The sequence below is a fragment of the Herpailurus yagouaroundi genome, unplaced genomic scaffold (assembly GCF_014898765.1).
Source record: "Herpailurus yagouaroundi ecotype Mexico unplaced genomic scaffold, PumYag 28, whole genome shotgun sequence".
Classification (NCBI taxonomy): domain Eukaryota; kingdom Metazoa; phylum Chordata; class Mammalia; order Carnivora; family Felidae; genus Herpailurus; species Herpailurus yagouaroundi.
Genome location: NW_024412376.1, coordinates 167,813,689 through 167,829,506, shown reverse-complemented (window position 1 = coordinate 167,829,506; position 15,818 = coordinate 167,813,689). Strand labels below are relative to the sequence as shown.

General features: G+C 63.9%; 1 protein-coding gene across 1 annotated transcript in view; it reads right to left on the bottom strand.

Moving 5' to 3' along the window:
- Positions 1–5,724: 5,724 nt before the first annotated feature.
- The window catches only part of POLN (DNA polymerase nu), a 128,158-nt gene continuing 118,064 nt past the window's right edge, over positions 5,725–15,818 (bottom strand). The window contains 5 exon segments of the mRNA XM_040495984.1: positions 5,725–6,492; positions 7,188–7,249; positions 8,801–8,868; positions 13,076–13,112; positions 13,115–13,153. Coding sequence (XP_040351918.1) covers positions 5,725–6,492; positions 7,188–7,249; positions 8,801–8,868; positions 13,076–13,112; positions 13,115–13,153 — 974 coding nt within the window.

Sequence of the window (15,818 nt, the reverse complement as noted above, 5' to 3'; positions counted from 1 at the left end):
GGCCCAGCCTGGCCCACCAAGCACAGGACCTCCTCGACGAGGCCCCCCCCCCCCCCCGCCCCGCCCAGCAGACCCCTGGCCACCGGCCAGGCTATGGCTCAGCTGTCGGCTCCCGGGAGGCGTGGCCTGCTGGGCCGGCCGGCCGCTGCCCCACGGGGCACGGAGCTAGCCACGGGTCCCGCTTTGCTCTGTGCATGCTGAGGACACGGCCTGGCTGCAGCATGCCGCATGCCCCACGGCCTCCCGCCCTGCTGCCCTGCTCAGACTGGGCCTAGACTGGTGAGCGCCCCCTGCCGGGCCTTTGAGCTAGCCACGGCAGCCCGCCTGCCCTGGGGGGGGGGGGGGGGGCGTGCCTATCTCTCGCCGCCCCTCGCTCTACCCAGCCCAGCTTTGCTTTGACATGGAGTCACATTTCTTTCCTTTTGGTCCCTGCCCCTCCCCTCCCTGCCCCAGCTTTGCTGACTGGCATCCTCACCCACGTGTGGTTCCCGTAGCAACCTGTCGCAACCTGTCGCACAGCCTGGTCGGGGTCCTTCAGGAGAGCAGGGTGGGGAGGCAGTCACGTGGTCGCCTCTCCCCAGTGCCAGCTAGAGTACGGTGGCCTTCCCCAGACCTCCCCGAGGACCGCCCTGCCTCACGGCTGCTGGGTTCTGCCCTGTGAATCTTACTTTACTCAGCCAGGCCGCTGCCAACACCACTGAGCCCACAGCTTCTCCCAGCCTGAAACCGACCTGTTTTTTAATAAGTTATTTAGACAGAATAGCACTCTGCATGACTTTAATTCTTGGGACAAAATGGTAGTTTATACCTTCACGCACACACACACGCACACACACACACACACAAACACACACACACCTGTCTAGAATATGCACTACTTCTGGCCCAGTTTGGTGGGGGTGGGTGGCCGGGTGGGTGGAGGGTTTCAGATTTTGAAATCTGGAGGGAGAACCCTGACTTAGCATTCTTTCCCCCTAAAGAGCATTCCTGGTTTGTGGGGAGGTTCTGGGCTGCCCTGTCCAGCCTTGGCTCGTAGGACTGAACTCAGGATGGCAGCAGGTTCCCCCCGATGCCTTTGGGAGGAGCGAGCGCTGTCTGCCTTGGCTGGGGGGGGGGGGGGGGGGGGGGCGCGGGGGCCGTGGGGCCCCCCCCCCCCCCCCCCCGGCCTCTCCCTCTCAGGTGGGAGGTGGCTGTCAGGCGTGGGGTAGCCTGGACGGGGGAGGAAAGGGGCGGATGGCAGGGCCCACTTGTCCAGCTTGTGAGTCTGGACCCGGCCGTGGGGGCAGGAGGGGCATGAATACGGCCACCGAGGCCCCTCTACTTGGTGGGGTGAGGAGGGGGGGTGGCAGGCACAGTGGGCCGCTGAGCTCGGTCCCGTGTGCGGGACACAGAGGGGACGTTCTTAAAAAGGCACTCCGGAAAGCAGCAGACGAGTAAAACGAGCCCAGTTTCCCGAGGGGCCTTTTGTGCCTCAGCAATCGAGATATTTGCAGAACATTGTACAGACCCCACTGTCCCCTGTACATTTCTCCCCGGTGGCGTCCAGTCCCTGCTTGGGGATGGGAGTTTTGTAGACTGTACAGAAATCGGCACCCTATTTTCTTGCAGCTCTCAGATTTTGTTAATCTGGATATACAGACAGACGTAAAGTGTTTTAGCAAAATGGAAAACAAACAGTTGTGCCTTTTTCCTCTTTTTGTTCGGATTGGTTTGGGCTTGGGGCGGCCTCAGTTGGCGTGGGGCGTGGCGGGGGCTGCGGCTGGGCTGAGGCCTGGCCGGGCAGGAAGGGCAGGTGGGGGCCGCGCGGGGTCAGCACGGTGGGTTGTGTCTTGTCAGTGGCAGCTTGGGGACGCTGCCAGCTTCCATTGATCCTGTGCCTTTGGAGCCTCTGGTCCCTGGTGTCGGGACTTGTGGGGTGGGTGGGGGCCGCTGGAGCCCCGGTGGGGCTGGGGCTCCGGAGCTGCCGGCATCTGTTTGACGCTGACCGCAGCGCGTCACTGGGGTTGCTCCTGGGCAGAGGCGTGGCCCTCCGCTGCCCTGCTGGCCTCTGTCTGTCCGTGTGGGGTCTGCGGGCTGGGTGGGCTGTGGTGTCTTTCCCAGGCGGACGGCCCAGAGGGTAGGGACACTGGCTGGACTCCGCACCTTTCTTTACTGCCCTTCCACTGCCGCCAGGACTTGGGAGAGATGCCGGGGGCGGGGGGGCATGACAGGGTGGCCGTGCGTCTGGAGCCCAGATGCCCAGCTGCTGTGGGCACAGGCACCTGTGTGCTCAACAGGCTGGGTGCCCCCCGTGCCTGGGACGGGGCCTTCGCCTGGCCAGCGTGCGGTGCAGCGGGGCCCGAGGATCACTGGGGGAGCAGATCCCCCGTCTGTCCCCTGGGCCACGCTGGTGGAGGATGCCTGTCTCTGGCTCGCCACCTCCCGCCAGCCTGGGAGCTAGCCGCTCCACAGACGTGCACTGAGATGTGAATTTTATACATTTGTAGAAACTCTGACGTTACTTCTTCTACCTCTGTGAAGCATCCTCCTGGGACCCTGCTCCCTCTCCCTGCTGGCCTCCTAGGCCTCCCCCAGGGGCGCCTGCCGAGGCCCAGGAAAAGCCAGCCCCCCAGGCTTGGCACCCATGCTCAGGAGACAGGGCTCCCAGGACTTCTGGAAGCCTCTGTTTTTGGACTGGAAAGCAGGAGGTGGAGTGTTCCAGAATGTCCTTGTTAGATGAGCCTGAGACATAGACCCGATGGGTAGTTCCCAGCAGTGGGATTCGGGGCGGCTGCGGGCTCTGGCGCCTTGGACCGGCCTGGAGCCACCAGAGTCCTGGCGGGGGGCCCACTGCCCAGGTTTGGGGTCTGCAGACAGCTGGCCCCTGGGGGTGGTGGCTAGAGCGAGTGCACGTACTGAGGCCAGCCGCCTGGAGGCCCCTGGTGACGTCTCTTACCTTTCATCTGTACCCGTGTCCAGCCTGGCCTCCCACTGCTGCCCTTGGGTGAATGGGGCGGAGACGCCGGGCCAGCCTGCCCCCAGGGAGTCGGAGGTCCGGCTCTGGGAGACAGGCTTGAGCTGGGGGGCCCTACAACCCAACCTGTCCGAGGCCTGAGGTCTGTGGGCGGCCCCCAGCCTGCCCCCGGCATCCTTCCTCACAGAAGGCCTTCAGAGGGGACAGGCTGGGGGACGCTCCTCCGATGGCTTTCTTGAGTATCTGGCGAGCGCTTGGGAGGCTCCCTGGGCCACAGGGGGAGTGACTGCCCCTGCCTGCCCTGGCAGTGGCTGGCAGATGTGGCCCCGAGCCGAGGCCCTTGCTGCGGCGGGGCCGGGGCCGGAGCTGGGCAGCTACCCTGAGGCAGCCTTCCTGTGGGTGTCCAGGGAGTGGCTGGACGGTGGCCCCTGAACCTCGGGAACCCACCACCCTCCCCAGCGAGGTGGGCGGTGTCGCTCCTGTGTCTGAAGCTGCTTCAGTGAATGTGTTTTGGCCATAGCCTGTGTCCCTGGTCTCCCGGTCCTTTGGTGGAGGCGTTAGGGCGTGTGTTCTAGGCTGGGTGTGGGGCAGATCCTGGAACGTTTGCTCCGTGGTGCTGACGATAGGCTTCCAGCAGTGCTGTGAGTGGGGCGGCCCGGGGCCTGGGGTGCGGGAGGGGAGCCCCGGCCTACCGTTGTTGGATGTATTGTTTTTTAACAGCAATAATTAGCCATTTTGAAGACGGAGTGTGTCTGGTGTGTGTGCCTGTGTGGCTGTGTGTGTGCATGGTGTGCGTGTGCACACGTGTATGTGTGCCTGTGTGTATGCACACGTGTGCTCACCATATGTGCACGGGCATGCCTGTGCCTGTGTGTGGACGTGCATGTGTGTGCACACATGTGCAAGGGTGTGGTGCCGGGGAGGGAGCCTGGTAGCCGAGGACCTCCCGTTCCAGCCAGGACAGGCTGGCCCCAAGCCCTGTGCCGAGCAGCGGGGTCCTGGCAGGTGGCCGCGTCCACGGCTCGGCGCTGGGCCCTCTCCCTCCCCCTGGCCCTTCCCCAGGGCCCAGCGGACCTTGAATGTAGTGTGCCCTTCCCCCCCGGTGGATGGCACTGGGTGGGCCTGTGTGAAGCGGGGGCGACCCAGGATGAGCCTTTGCTTGCGTCTCTGGGTGTGCGGGGAGAGTGGCAGGGTGGACACTCAGCCAGACGAGCTGTGATCAGAGCTGATAACATGGCGTCACCTTGGCCAGGCTGTTTGACCACAACTGCCATGGACACTGTGTCTTTGGGGGCACAGAGCCCAGACCATTTCATGGTGGCTGGTTGCACTTCCTGTGGTTTACTGTTTATGGGTCCACGACCGTGGCAACTTCCCTGAGACCCCAGGATGCGCCAAAACGGCCCTTGAGAGGGCCCAGAGGGGCAGCCGGCCAAGTTCCAGAGGGGACAGGCTGCTGGGCCAGGGGCGGGTGGGGGGGTCCCAGGCCTCCTGTGGGCGTGTGAGCAGCAGGAGGGGTGGGGAGTGCTGTGGCCCCTCCGCCTACGTGGCCCCCGATGCTGCTGTTTCTCAATAAAACCGGACTTGACGGAACTGGGCTCCTGTGCTTTCTTGAGGGGCCCGCTTGGCACTTCGCCAGGAAAGGCTGCTTTTCTGGAGATGCTCCTTGGGGGTTGGGGCAGGTGCTGGGTGACCTTGGGAGGCGAGGCCGCTGGCCCTGTGCTGGCTGCCCTGGCCAGGGCTCCACCGCAGGCCTGGGCATCCTCCTGCCCACGTGGCGCCTCTAAGGAGTGACTGCGCTCTGAGGGGCAGTGGGAACTGTGGGGCCAGGCCACGGCATCAGGCCCACTCCCTCCTGGTGTAAGGGAGAGAGTCCAGTCCCAGCAAAGGGGTGAGGAGGGGGCTCGGACACTGAGATGCTCCCCAGGCCCAGACAGTTCACCGTGGTGGGCCTTCCCTTGGTGGGAGGAGCGACCTTGGCTGTCCCGGTCTCCAGGGTCTCCCCTCCTGCCACAGGCCCTCCGGCCAGCTAAGTTGAAGCCGGCATCTAGGGTTTCGAAGCCGGAGGATACCAGCTGCCTTGGGCAGCATGCTCTGGCCCTTGCCGGCCCAGGGGCGCGAGGCCTGTTTGGACGTCAGCCTGAGCTCAGTCATTTCCTCCCAGACATCTGTGTGAAGCCCCGCGGTGGCCGTGCCTCTGAGGTGACAGCATAGAGACAGGCCGCCAGAGGCGTGGCCATCCCTGTGTGCACGTGGGCACGTGGACATACCACACACCCCCACGGCCGGCATGGAGGGGCCCAGCGGCAATTCCCCGCCATCTCCGGATTCCGGAATGTTCCATCACGCAGCAGTCAGGGCTGGCCACACAGATCCTTGCGCTTGCACACTCCGTGGAAACAGTGATGGTATGTTGAAGCCATGGGAAAAATGGGCCTGGGCACAGCAGAAAAGGGGTGCCGTGTGTGGTGGGCTGCGCAAAAGGGGCAGCGTGGAGACCCCGGTCACCATTTAAATGAGCAGCTCACACATGGGAGTGGAGGCCCCCGGGGGTGCCAGGGTGGTCTGGCAACGGGACCCCAGGGGCGCAGAGCAGGGGAGCAGTTAGACCTGGGGCTTGTACAATGATGTGACCGTTCTGTGCCTCAGTTTCCCCACTGTAAAGGGGCACCTCTGTCACCGCCCGCTGTGAGGCTGTTGGGGTGCGTGGTCTGGGCTCTTCTTGGCACTTGGGGCGGGGGGAATCTGAGAAAACCGCTTCTGGAGGAGACTCAGGGGAGCTGGCCGGCAGGTGGCCTGTGGGGAGGCAGCGGGGCCCGGGAGCGTGACTCCAGAGGCCCTGCCGGCCCGGCTGGGCTCTTGGAGACACCGGAGCCTGCACACAGGCCCCTCTGGCCTCCAGAGGAGCCTGTCATGAACACCAGCCCAGTGCCCGTGGTGCTGTGTTCTCTGTGCGGTGCAGCTGCCATCTTGGCGGCCCCGGGAGGCTCAGAGAGCCGGCAGGGAGGGCACCCACTGGGTGGGGCGCAGCTGTGGCCCCGGAGGAGCCCACCCCCAGGCTCCAGGGGAGCAGGGCTGGGAGGGCCTGCGGTGAGCCAGGCAGGGCCACGTGTCGGGCGCTTCGCCCTGGGTCTGGCTGAGGGCTGCGGACAGGCATTTCCATCCCTGGGAGGAATTTGGCCGGCTTTGAAAAGACCTTTACTCCAGGGGACAACCCGGGGGGTGAGCGTGCCCCCCCCCCCCACAGCCTGCTCTGGCCGTGACGCCAGTACAAAGTGCCCCGTGCTGACCTTGGGGACGGCCACACGACGGGCTGGTGGAAACCAGTTCTCTCCTCCCACTGTTGCCTGGGGCCACAGACAAAATGAAGGGGAAAAATGCACACACCGGGGGAAGGTGCTGGCACAGGGGGTGGCGGTGGCTGGGTGGTTGCTTGGAGACTCCGCGGGACGTGGGCTGGGCCGAGGGCCCGGGGCCTCCCGCAGTGGCGCCAGGTGTCCCCACGAGTGGCCGGCGCTCAGGCTCACCTTAGGGGGCATCTGTGGGCAGCAGCCAGAGTTGGGTGCCAGGCCCAGGCCAGCCCTCCGAGGCCAGTTCCCAAGCCTACGACGCGGGCGGACATGGGCCACACCTGCCCGAAGACAGGATCAGAACATGCTCCACGGCGCCTGGAGAGATGCCCGTGCACGCACGCTCACAGTGACAGGCAGACGGGCCACATCCACCCCTGTGTCGTACTACCTTGACCTTGGCTGTGCATCTCACCTGGCCCGCCGGGGCCCCTGGGCCAGGGAGCAGGCCTGTGGGGGCTGGGCCAGGCCAGGCACTCACCTTTGCTCACCACTTCAGGGTCCCCGCTTCCTGGGGATCAGCTGGTTCTGAGAGAGCCGACGGGGGGGGGGCCTGGAGGGCCCTTGGGGACCCCAACCCTGGGTGGGACCTTGCCAAGGCCCTCAACGGTGGCTCAACAGCTCCTTCCTGACAGGAAGGGTGGGGGCTGCCCACAGCTGCCATCGCCTGCCACCTGCTGGTCTACAGGTGGGGTGGGGTAGGGCTTCCTGGGCCTCCGGGGACCATGGGGAAGGTGGGGGAGGGCAGCGCTGTGGGGGCTCAGGTGCGGTGGGTGGGCCCGGCCCTCCGTCCCGGCCTTCCTGCCCCTTGGGTGGCTGGACTGTCCTCTCCCATCGGGGAGGAGCCTGGCAGCGTCGTGTGGCACCTGCCCGGCCCGACTCACCTGCAGGTGCAGCTCCGAGGCCTGCATGTGCTGCAGGGACTCCCCGGTGCCCCTGGCAAGAGCTGGAACAAAGGGAAAGAGGAGAGAGGCAGCCCCAGGCCGCCTGGGCAGGGACAGGGCCACGGGAAGGCTCAGGCCCAGCCCTGCCCTGGCCCCCAGGCTCCTCAGTTATTTCCTGGGTCCACGTGGCCACCTGCGCTAGTAGGTCCGACAGCCCCTGGCTGGTCCCATCTCCACCGGCCACATCCGTGGCACAGGCTCGAAGGCACCATCACTGCACCGACCATGGGTCCCTGGGGCAAAAGCGCCCTCCAGGCTGTAGACCGGCTTCTCTGCTGCCGACCTCAGCCAGTGGGGGTCTGGCCGGGGGGGGGGCCCCCCCCAAGTGCCGTGCCAGGGCCTCCAGTTCTGTCCAGAGGCCCCGGGGCTGGGAGGAGGAAGGATCAGAGGGCAACTCTGGCTGCAGCTGCTGGGGCAGGAGGGCCCGCGCTCCCCGCCAAATTCCCTGTGGAGGCCCACATAATGGTAGAGCCTGTGGGGGCACTTCTTGGTGCCGGTGGCCTGGCCCTGCCATGTGGCCTGGGTCAGCATGGGACACCTGCCCCTCCAGCCCTGAGAAAGGGGGTGGCCCAGGCGGGGAGGGGTCAGCTGGTTTAGTGTTTCTCAGAGTTTGCTCTGAAGTTTTTTGTCCCTTGGATCAATAAATATTTCATTCCATCCTACAAAGTTATCTGAAATTTTCAGCACAAAGATTGTGACAGAAAGACTCTAGGAATGGGTGGGAGCTGCCTTGTTCTGTCTCTGCTGTGACTCAGGGGTTAGCTGGCCATCTCCCTGGGGAGCCAGTCTCTGGGTGCCTGAAGCGGGTCAGCACTTATTTGAAGGCAGTGGCCTTGTCTCCTCTGTGCTGTGCAGAGAGGACACTGGTGGTGCTGGAAGGCAGGGAGCCGGGGCAGAGGCTGCTGGTGTAGGGCTGTTGGGTCCCTGGGAGGGCAGCATGGCACCCATTCCCTCTGACCTGGCATGCACATTGGGAGCCCTGTGGTGTGGCCACGGCCACCCTGGGGGAGCTTCAGGAGTGCTCAGGTGCTTCTTTTTTTTTTTTTTTTAATTTTTTTTTCAACATTTATTTATTTTTGGAACAGAGAGAGACAGAGCATGAACGGGGGAGGGGCAGAGAGAGAGGGAGACACAGAATCGGAAACAGGCTCCAGGCTCCGAGCCATCAGCCCAGAGCCCGACGCGGGGCTCGAACTCACGGACCGCGAGATCGTGACCTGGCTGAAGTCGGACGCTTAACCGACTGCGCCACCCAGGCGCCCCTCAGGTGCTTCTTAAGGGCAGGAGGTGGGACCTCGCCCCTCAGCCTATTGGGGAAATACTGACTGTGCACAGAACCTCTCCACTGAAGGACGGAGTTTCCTCTGCTGGACAGAGCCAGGATGGGGCACGTCCAGGCCTTTCACGAGTCCCTCAGTTAGGCTCACGCTCTGCCTGCCGGGGTACAGGCGAGTGACGGGCACCACGAGGCAGAAAGTGGCCCTGAGTCCCCACAAGGGGCAGCTGCTGTAGTTGTCCCTGAACTCAAACAGCCATGTGCCGTCCAGACCTGCCCGCACACGCTGGGACCTGTGGATCTTCCACCTCAAATAACAGCTCGTCATGGATCTGGGCGACCAACCTGGCAGACTCGGCGGGGGTGGGGTGGGGGAGTCACCCTGAGATGTGGCGTCTGGATACCGAGCTTCATGCAGCGATGGGACACACGGGCGCCATGGAAGGACATGACTTGTGGGAGCAGGAAGACCTAGCCAGCTCCTGCTGCCTGCGGTCACCTGCCTGTCACCAGCACAGTCCCCAGGGAAGAGGGGGGCACAAGTTAGAGGTGACCCCGGCTCCCCTGCTCCTGCCTTTGGTTCCCATCACGGGGGGGGTGGGTCCCTGGGACACCTGGCCAGGCCTGGCCACACCCTTCTTTCCGTAGAGTCGAGGCTCTGCTTGTGGGTCCTCGCAAGGAGGCCGCCTACGATCTGGGCACCTTGCTGCCGCCCCTGCCCTGAGACCTCCCTTCCCCCCACTCGGCCTGGGGGCTGAGCCCCATGTATCCCATCGCCCAGAGGGGCCAGGGCTCGCTCCGAGCTCCCTGCACGGGGTGCGCCCCTGTCCTGGAAGCCACTCTGGCTCTGTGCCCCTGTCAGCCCTGGCCCGCCCGCTCCCTTCTTCAACACCCTTTCTCTAAGGCCCTTCGGGTACCCCTGGAAGTAGGGAGGTGGGGCCTGGACTGTGGCAGGAAGTGTGGGGGCAGTGGGCACCAAGGGGCAGGGGTCTCGGGAGGGCTTCGGCTCAAGTGAAGGCGCAAATGTGTGCACGGGGAAGGGACGGAGCAGTGGTCCTCACTAGCTCCATGCCGGCTGCACAGAACATGGCTATTGCTGGGTTCGGCCGGCTCGTGCCAGATTTCACGCATTCTGGTGGGATCTGGGTCGACTTACGTGCTTCGGGCAGGTGACGCTGGCCAGGGGCTGTGGCCCTGGATCTGGTGCTAGCCCTGCCCTCGGGGCCGAGGAAGGTGGCTGGCCCTGCACACTCAGGGAGGGGAGGCGTGGTGCAGGTGACCCACAGGAAGGGTGGTGGACATCAGGGAGGGACCCGTGTGCCCTGCCCTTGTGTGCCTTGCTGTCCCTGGGACTGGGCCTTCAAAGTCAGAGGCCACGTCTGGTCCTTGTCACTTTGCAGGCATAGCCTGCGAGGGAGGAGGCCCCGTGGGGCAGAGCTGTGGGCCCAGAAGCACCGGGAAACCGGGGCCGCACAGGCGAGGTGTGGCGGGGCCCGCTGGGCGGTGGTCACCATGACGGCAGGCCCTGGCTGGGGGAGGGCAGCCCTCAAGCCTCTGGGGGAGACGCACAGGGTCTGCAGCGGAGATTCGTAGCGCCCACCCCAGTCCATTATCCCTCTCCCTTTGCTGTCGGGTGGGGTGGTGCCTCCAGCTCCAGGCATCTCGGGGCGCTCTCTCAGATCGGGTGGCCCGAGGCGTATGCCCTCCAGCTTCCAGGAAGACTCTCAAAAGGGCTGACTTGGCCAGGGCTCTTTCTGACCGCCACTATTTTCTCCTTTTGCTTGCAAGGCGCTGTGATGGTGAGAGCAGACATCGCCATCAGGGCCCCGAGAGGCAAAGGGCCAGGGAGCCAGAGGGACCTTGGTCCTGCCGCCCTGAACCTCCGAACCAGAGTCGGCAGTTGTGGGATTCTGCATTTCTATGATGGGAGGAAAGTCCACCTTTGGAGTCCGGGCCGCCGCAAGTGGACAGTGTCACCAACAGCACGCGCACGTCCTCCTGGCAGGGAGTCCACAGGGCGTCACCCGGGCCGCAGGCCCCCGTGGCCGCCCCGGGACGTGTGCCTGCGTTTCACACCGTCTCTGGCCAAGGGCCACTGGCACCTGCCTCCGCTTTCTTAAACAAACTTCAAGGTCTCCGGTGGGGTCACTGCTCCCACGGGAACTTAGTTTTCAAACGGGCAGAAACTCCGAAGAGGGACTCATAACCGTTTTCAGTTTAGCAGAATCAGTTTTCACGCTTCCTGAAATGACACTGTGAATTCTGAGCCACCTAAGAATAGGTCTGAGCCGTGAGTCACTCACACACCCCTCTCACCGCTGACTTCTAACTGGAAACTGGGGCACCAGAGAGAAGAGGCTCAGAGATGCCCGCGCTGGACCCTGTTGTCCCCGGGACGTGAGTGGGCAGCTGAGGTGATTGCCGCCCTCTGCCCTCCACCCGGGGCTCCTGTTCGGGAGAGCTCCAGAAAGGCTCTGCCAGGCCCTGTCACTGCTCCGCATCCTTCCCGCTTCGCCCCTGCCTGCCCGCCCTGCCCGCAGGGGCAGGCCAGGGCCTGCTCAGGGCTCCCCAACCCCACTGCCCTGCTGTCTCGAAGAGTCTAGGCTCATCGAGGCCACTCTTCGCTGCTTGGCTGGGCCTCTTGCCTCCCCTGGGCCCATTTCTGAGGCCAAGACAGCGAGTGCCCCGCAGAGCTGGGTGAGGCCTGGCCACAGGGTGCCCCAGGTCGATGGCACATTGCCAGTGGCTGGAGGTCGGACAGGCGCCCTCGTGGCAAGCAGATATACAATATCACATGTGCAAGACCACCGTGTGGCCTTTGGTTCGGCCAAGCTCGCACAGGCTGTTTGCAGGCTGTCTAAGTTGACCCTACAGACACCACACAGGGGGCAGGACGCATGGGTCTGGGACTGGCAGGAAAGCCCTGAGGAGCTCTGGATAAACTGGAGGGGCCGGCACTGCCGTGGGGCAGGGCCCAGGAGACTCGGAGAGGAGAGCATTGCACATTCTGTTCTTGCCTCTTGCCTCCCCCTGTTGCTACAGAGATGTGGCCCAGACCCCGGGACAGGTGCCCACAGGTAACTTGCACCTGTGGGGTCTCAGACACCCGCCCTCCGTCGCTCCACCCCAGGCCCTGGATGGCAGCCTGCGCTGGCCCCCTCCCGTGCTGCTTCTCCCTGAGGCAGACGGTCAGGGGCAGTGCCTGGGGCAGGGGCTGCCGGGGCGGCTTCCCCGGCTCTGTGGGTTCAGGGGGACAGTCTCCTCCCCACTCCTTCGCTAGGGTGCCACCCAAAGTCTCTGGCAGGGCCTTTGCCCGGGGCACATTTCTGTATAAAATGGCTGGAATTGCCAAAAGGACACGGGCTCCAAAGTCAAAATGAACAGTAGGAAATATGTGAAGACGGAGCCAGGAGAAGGCTTTTTAAGGAGAGACACGGGGTTTCGGAGAAGGAAAGAAATCTTTGCCTTGAGAAGGTGGAACAGTACCGAAGTCAAGAGGAAATTGTAGCCTCAGATGGAAAAGGGGGCTGCAGGCAGGCAGGTCCCTTGTCCCGTGCAGGGGACCCAAGCGGCATGACCCCCTCCCTCTACTGCAGGGCCGGAGAGGCGGCTGCCCAGCCCGGTCGTGACCTTATCTTCCTGGGCAGCGCTGGGTGCAGGGACAGGCGCGCTCTAGCCTGTTGGAGGACCCCCCCCCCCCCCCGCCCGAAGCGGGCAAACACACCGGACCGAGGAGGGAGGGAGCCAGACCTTCCGGGGTCTGACACACTCACTTCTCTGGGGGACTTCCAGGCTGGCTGTGCGGAAGGGGTCCCGGAGTTCTGGAGGAGAAGCCGCCCCTGCCACATGTACTAGGACCCTGGGTGGCTGCGAGGCGGGGCTCCGGGCCAGCAAAGCACCAGGTGACAAGGAGCCCCTGCCTGGCTTTGCCACATGTACTAGGTGTGTGTCCCCCTCCCCCTGGGGGAGCACCTGAGGCAGAGACCAAAAGTGGAGAGAGCTGTGGCCCGGAGGTTGAGCCCCCAGCCCCAGGATGCATCTGAGTGCCAGCCGGGGGCGGGACGGAGTGTCTGGCACACCGGGGTGATAGCGGCAGGCGGGGGGGGGGGGGCGCTGGAGTCTCCATGTCCTGACAGAGTGTCCGTGGGGTCCACCCGCCTCCAGGCTGCTGCATGTGGTGCCCCTCGAGATGGGCGGGAGGGGCTCAGACGCTCCCGGGAGACACATTTCTGCACCAGCTGAACCTCAAGAGGCCCCTTCGTGCCCCGAGGTAGATGGGCTGCCGTTACTGCAGCCGCGTGGGCCAGCCCTCGGGCACTTGGCCCAGCCTGGGTCAGGCGAGGGCCCTCCCAGGAGTGTGACAGGAGCTCAGGCCCAGGGGGCCCCTTTGCCTCCACGTGCGGGAAGTGGGAGGCGTTGCTTTGCTCCCGGGAGATGCATGCACATGGCTCAGCCACAGAATCCACGGGCCTCCCCCCACCCCCCGAGCCCCGGGAAAGGCGGGTCCGCGCACCGGGTCGGGCCCAGGCCGGCTGGCCACTCACGCACTGACCTGGCCGCCCGAGTAGGGGAAGTGGCCACTGCAGTACGATGTGGGTCACGGCTATCTTACGGAGGTCTGCGGCCGAGCCTGTGGACACAAAAGGTGCTGCTTCACAAAAGATGTGAGGACCAGGGCCCCACAGCGGGGACTGCCCAGCACGGTCCGCAGAGGCAGGCTGAGTTTTCTATGCTATAGAACGCAGGACCCCACGCCCCGCGGGTTAAGACAACCCAGACCTGCCATCTCACATCTCTTGTAGAGCAAGAACCCAACCTGTGCGGCTGGGCCCTCCGCTGGGGGTCCCACAGGCTGAGATCGGTAAAGGGCCTGGCCATGTCCTCGTTTGGAAACTTGACTAGGGAAGACCCACTTCCAAGTGACCCCACGTTGTTGGCAAAACTCAGTTCCTTGCAGTGGCTCCAGGGGAGGTCCTGTGTTGCTGCGGGCTGTGGGCCACACGCTCAGCCCCGGAGGCTGCACGGGCCCTCCATCCAACAAGCAGTTTTGCTTCTCCACGGCCAGCACAAGGGCATCTGCTGCTGGGAATCTCTGATTCTGACCCCTAAACCTTTCAAGGGCCCATCTGATTAGGTCAGGCCCACGCTGGACAGTACCCCCCCCCCCCCCCCCCGCCTTTTTAAAAATTTTTTAATCTTTATTTTTGAGAGAGAGAGAGAGAGAGACAGACAGAGCATGAGCAGGGGAGGAACAGAGAGAGAGGGAGACACAGAATCGGAAACAGGCTCCAGGCTTCCAGCTGTCAGCACAGAGCCCGTCGCGGGGCTCGAACCCACGAACTGCAAGATCATCACCTGAGCCGAAGTCGGACGCTTAACCGACTGAGCCACCCAGGCGCCCTTGGACAGTCTCCCTTTTAACTGCAAATGCTCTTTGCCATGTGGCTTGAGGTAACCATGGGAATGATACCTCACCACATCCACAGGTTCTGCCAACATTTGGGGCATGCACACCGGCTGAAGAATCTATAACTGCGCCCACTGCACCAGCTAACACGGTGACCAGGCGGGGACGTGCACTCAGCCTTTCAGCTGTGTGGCCTTTTGGCTTGCTTTGCTCAGCTCTCCAGTGGATGACACGGGGCTATGACACAGGTGCCCGGATTTGGGTAGGGATAGATCCATCTGTCGGCCATTTAACCATGTAGGGCTGTGCTGGGCACTCTGCAAGGTGCTGGCTGGTGTAGGGGACGTGCCCGTTCCAGCGCCAGGCACACGGGGCCGTCTGGACACTCCATTCTGATCACGGGCAACGGACTGAAGTTCAAGGTTCATCGGTGGTTTTAAATCGCTTTAGCTGTTGGTGGCTCCCGAGGTCAGCGGAGAAGTCAGCGGACTGCCTTCCTCCCCTGTAGGGTAGAGCCCCCACATAGGGACGTCCCTTCCCCCGAGAGTGTGGCAGCAATGCTGGATGTGGAAGTGTGGCCGCTGAGGCCAGCCTGCGGGCGGCGGGGGGTGTCGGGGGGATGGGAGCCTGCACTCGGGTAGGGTGCCAGGGTGCCCGCTGCTTCCGGAGAATGCACAGAACTGGGGAAACAAGGATTGGGGGGGGGGGGGGGGCGAGAGAGGGGAGGGTGGGGGAAGGGGAGGCCCCAGGGAGGTGGGGGCCTCGCGGCTGGTCATGTTGGTTGCTTGGTGCGTCAGAGGCAGAACCTTCTCGCCGGCACCAGCCACTGCTTGTTCCTGGCACCTGGTTCAGCTGGGTGCAGACTCTTATTGAGTGGATGGGTGGGAAGTCACTTGCTCAGAGACACAGGTAGGCAGGGAGGCGTATCCGTGGTAGCCCGATTCCGTGGCCAAGACTCCTAGTCAGCTTCTCACGTGAATACGTCTTGTGCGTAGTTCTTTCTGGAAGGGCTCTAAAATAGCTTCGATGTCGCTTCGCACACGCCTTGCACACGCCTAGCGAACAGACATGTGGTCCTGGCCTGACTGTTGCCTCAGACCCGAAAACCTCCCCCTGGGGATCTGGAGGGCTGTCACTGTCCTCTGGGGGGTCACGCTGGGAGACGGGACCCGGGAAGATTCTCTACGGAGCCCAGACCAGACCCTAGGAATTGCCCTGCCCGCTGCTGAGCCTCTGGTTGTCCAAGTAACACATGGGGGTGGAGTCTGGACCGGGCAGTGCCTCCACGTCCCTGTCTCTGCAGGACTCCTGGGACCACGATCTCCGTCCTCCCCTTTGTGCACGCTGCCCGCTCCAAGTCTGGCTACCCTCCTGCTGCAGAACCCCCCTCCGGGGGCAGGCCTCACGTCTGGGCCCTGGGGGCCTCGGTTCTCCATCTGTGACCTATGGGGCCACTCATGGGATGATGCCGACTCCCAGGCTGCCTCACCGGAACAGCCTGTGGTGTGCGGAGCCCGTGATGCGTGCAGACGCTTGAGCCATCTGAGTGCCGTGGCTAGAGATGGCAAAGGAGTCTTTACAACGAGGGGCAGACACTCTGTGGTCACTCTCACCAGCGGCCCCCTGCTGACGGCTGCAGGACCCAGGAGGGCCTGCTGGGTCTGGGGGTCTTCCTGCGAGGTCTTGCTCTGGTGAGGGGCGTGACGGACAGTCCCAGGGCAGGAGTCCAGGACTGAGCTCCAGGCTGGTCCTGGTCCTGCCTCGTTCCCTATTTGCAGGTACAGGATGGCACGGCTTCAGCCCGTCTCTTGGGGGAAATGTAACTAGAGAGACCACCATGCACTGAGCACCTACCTGCTAGGCCAGAGTCATTTCGCCGGTGCCTCCC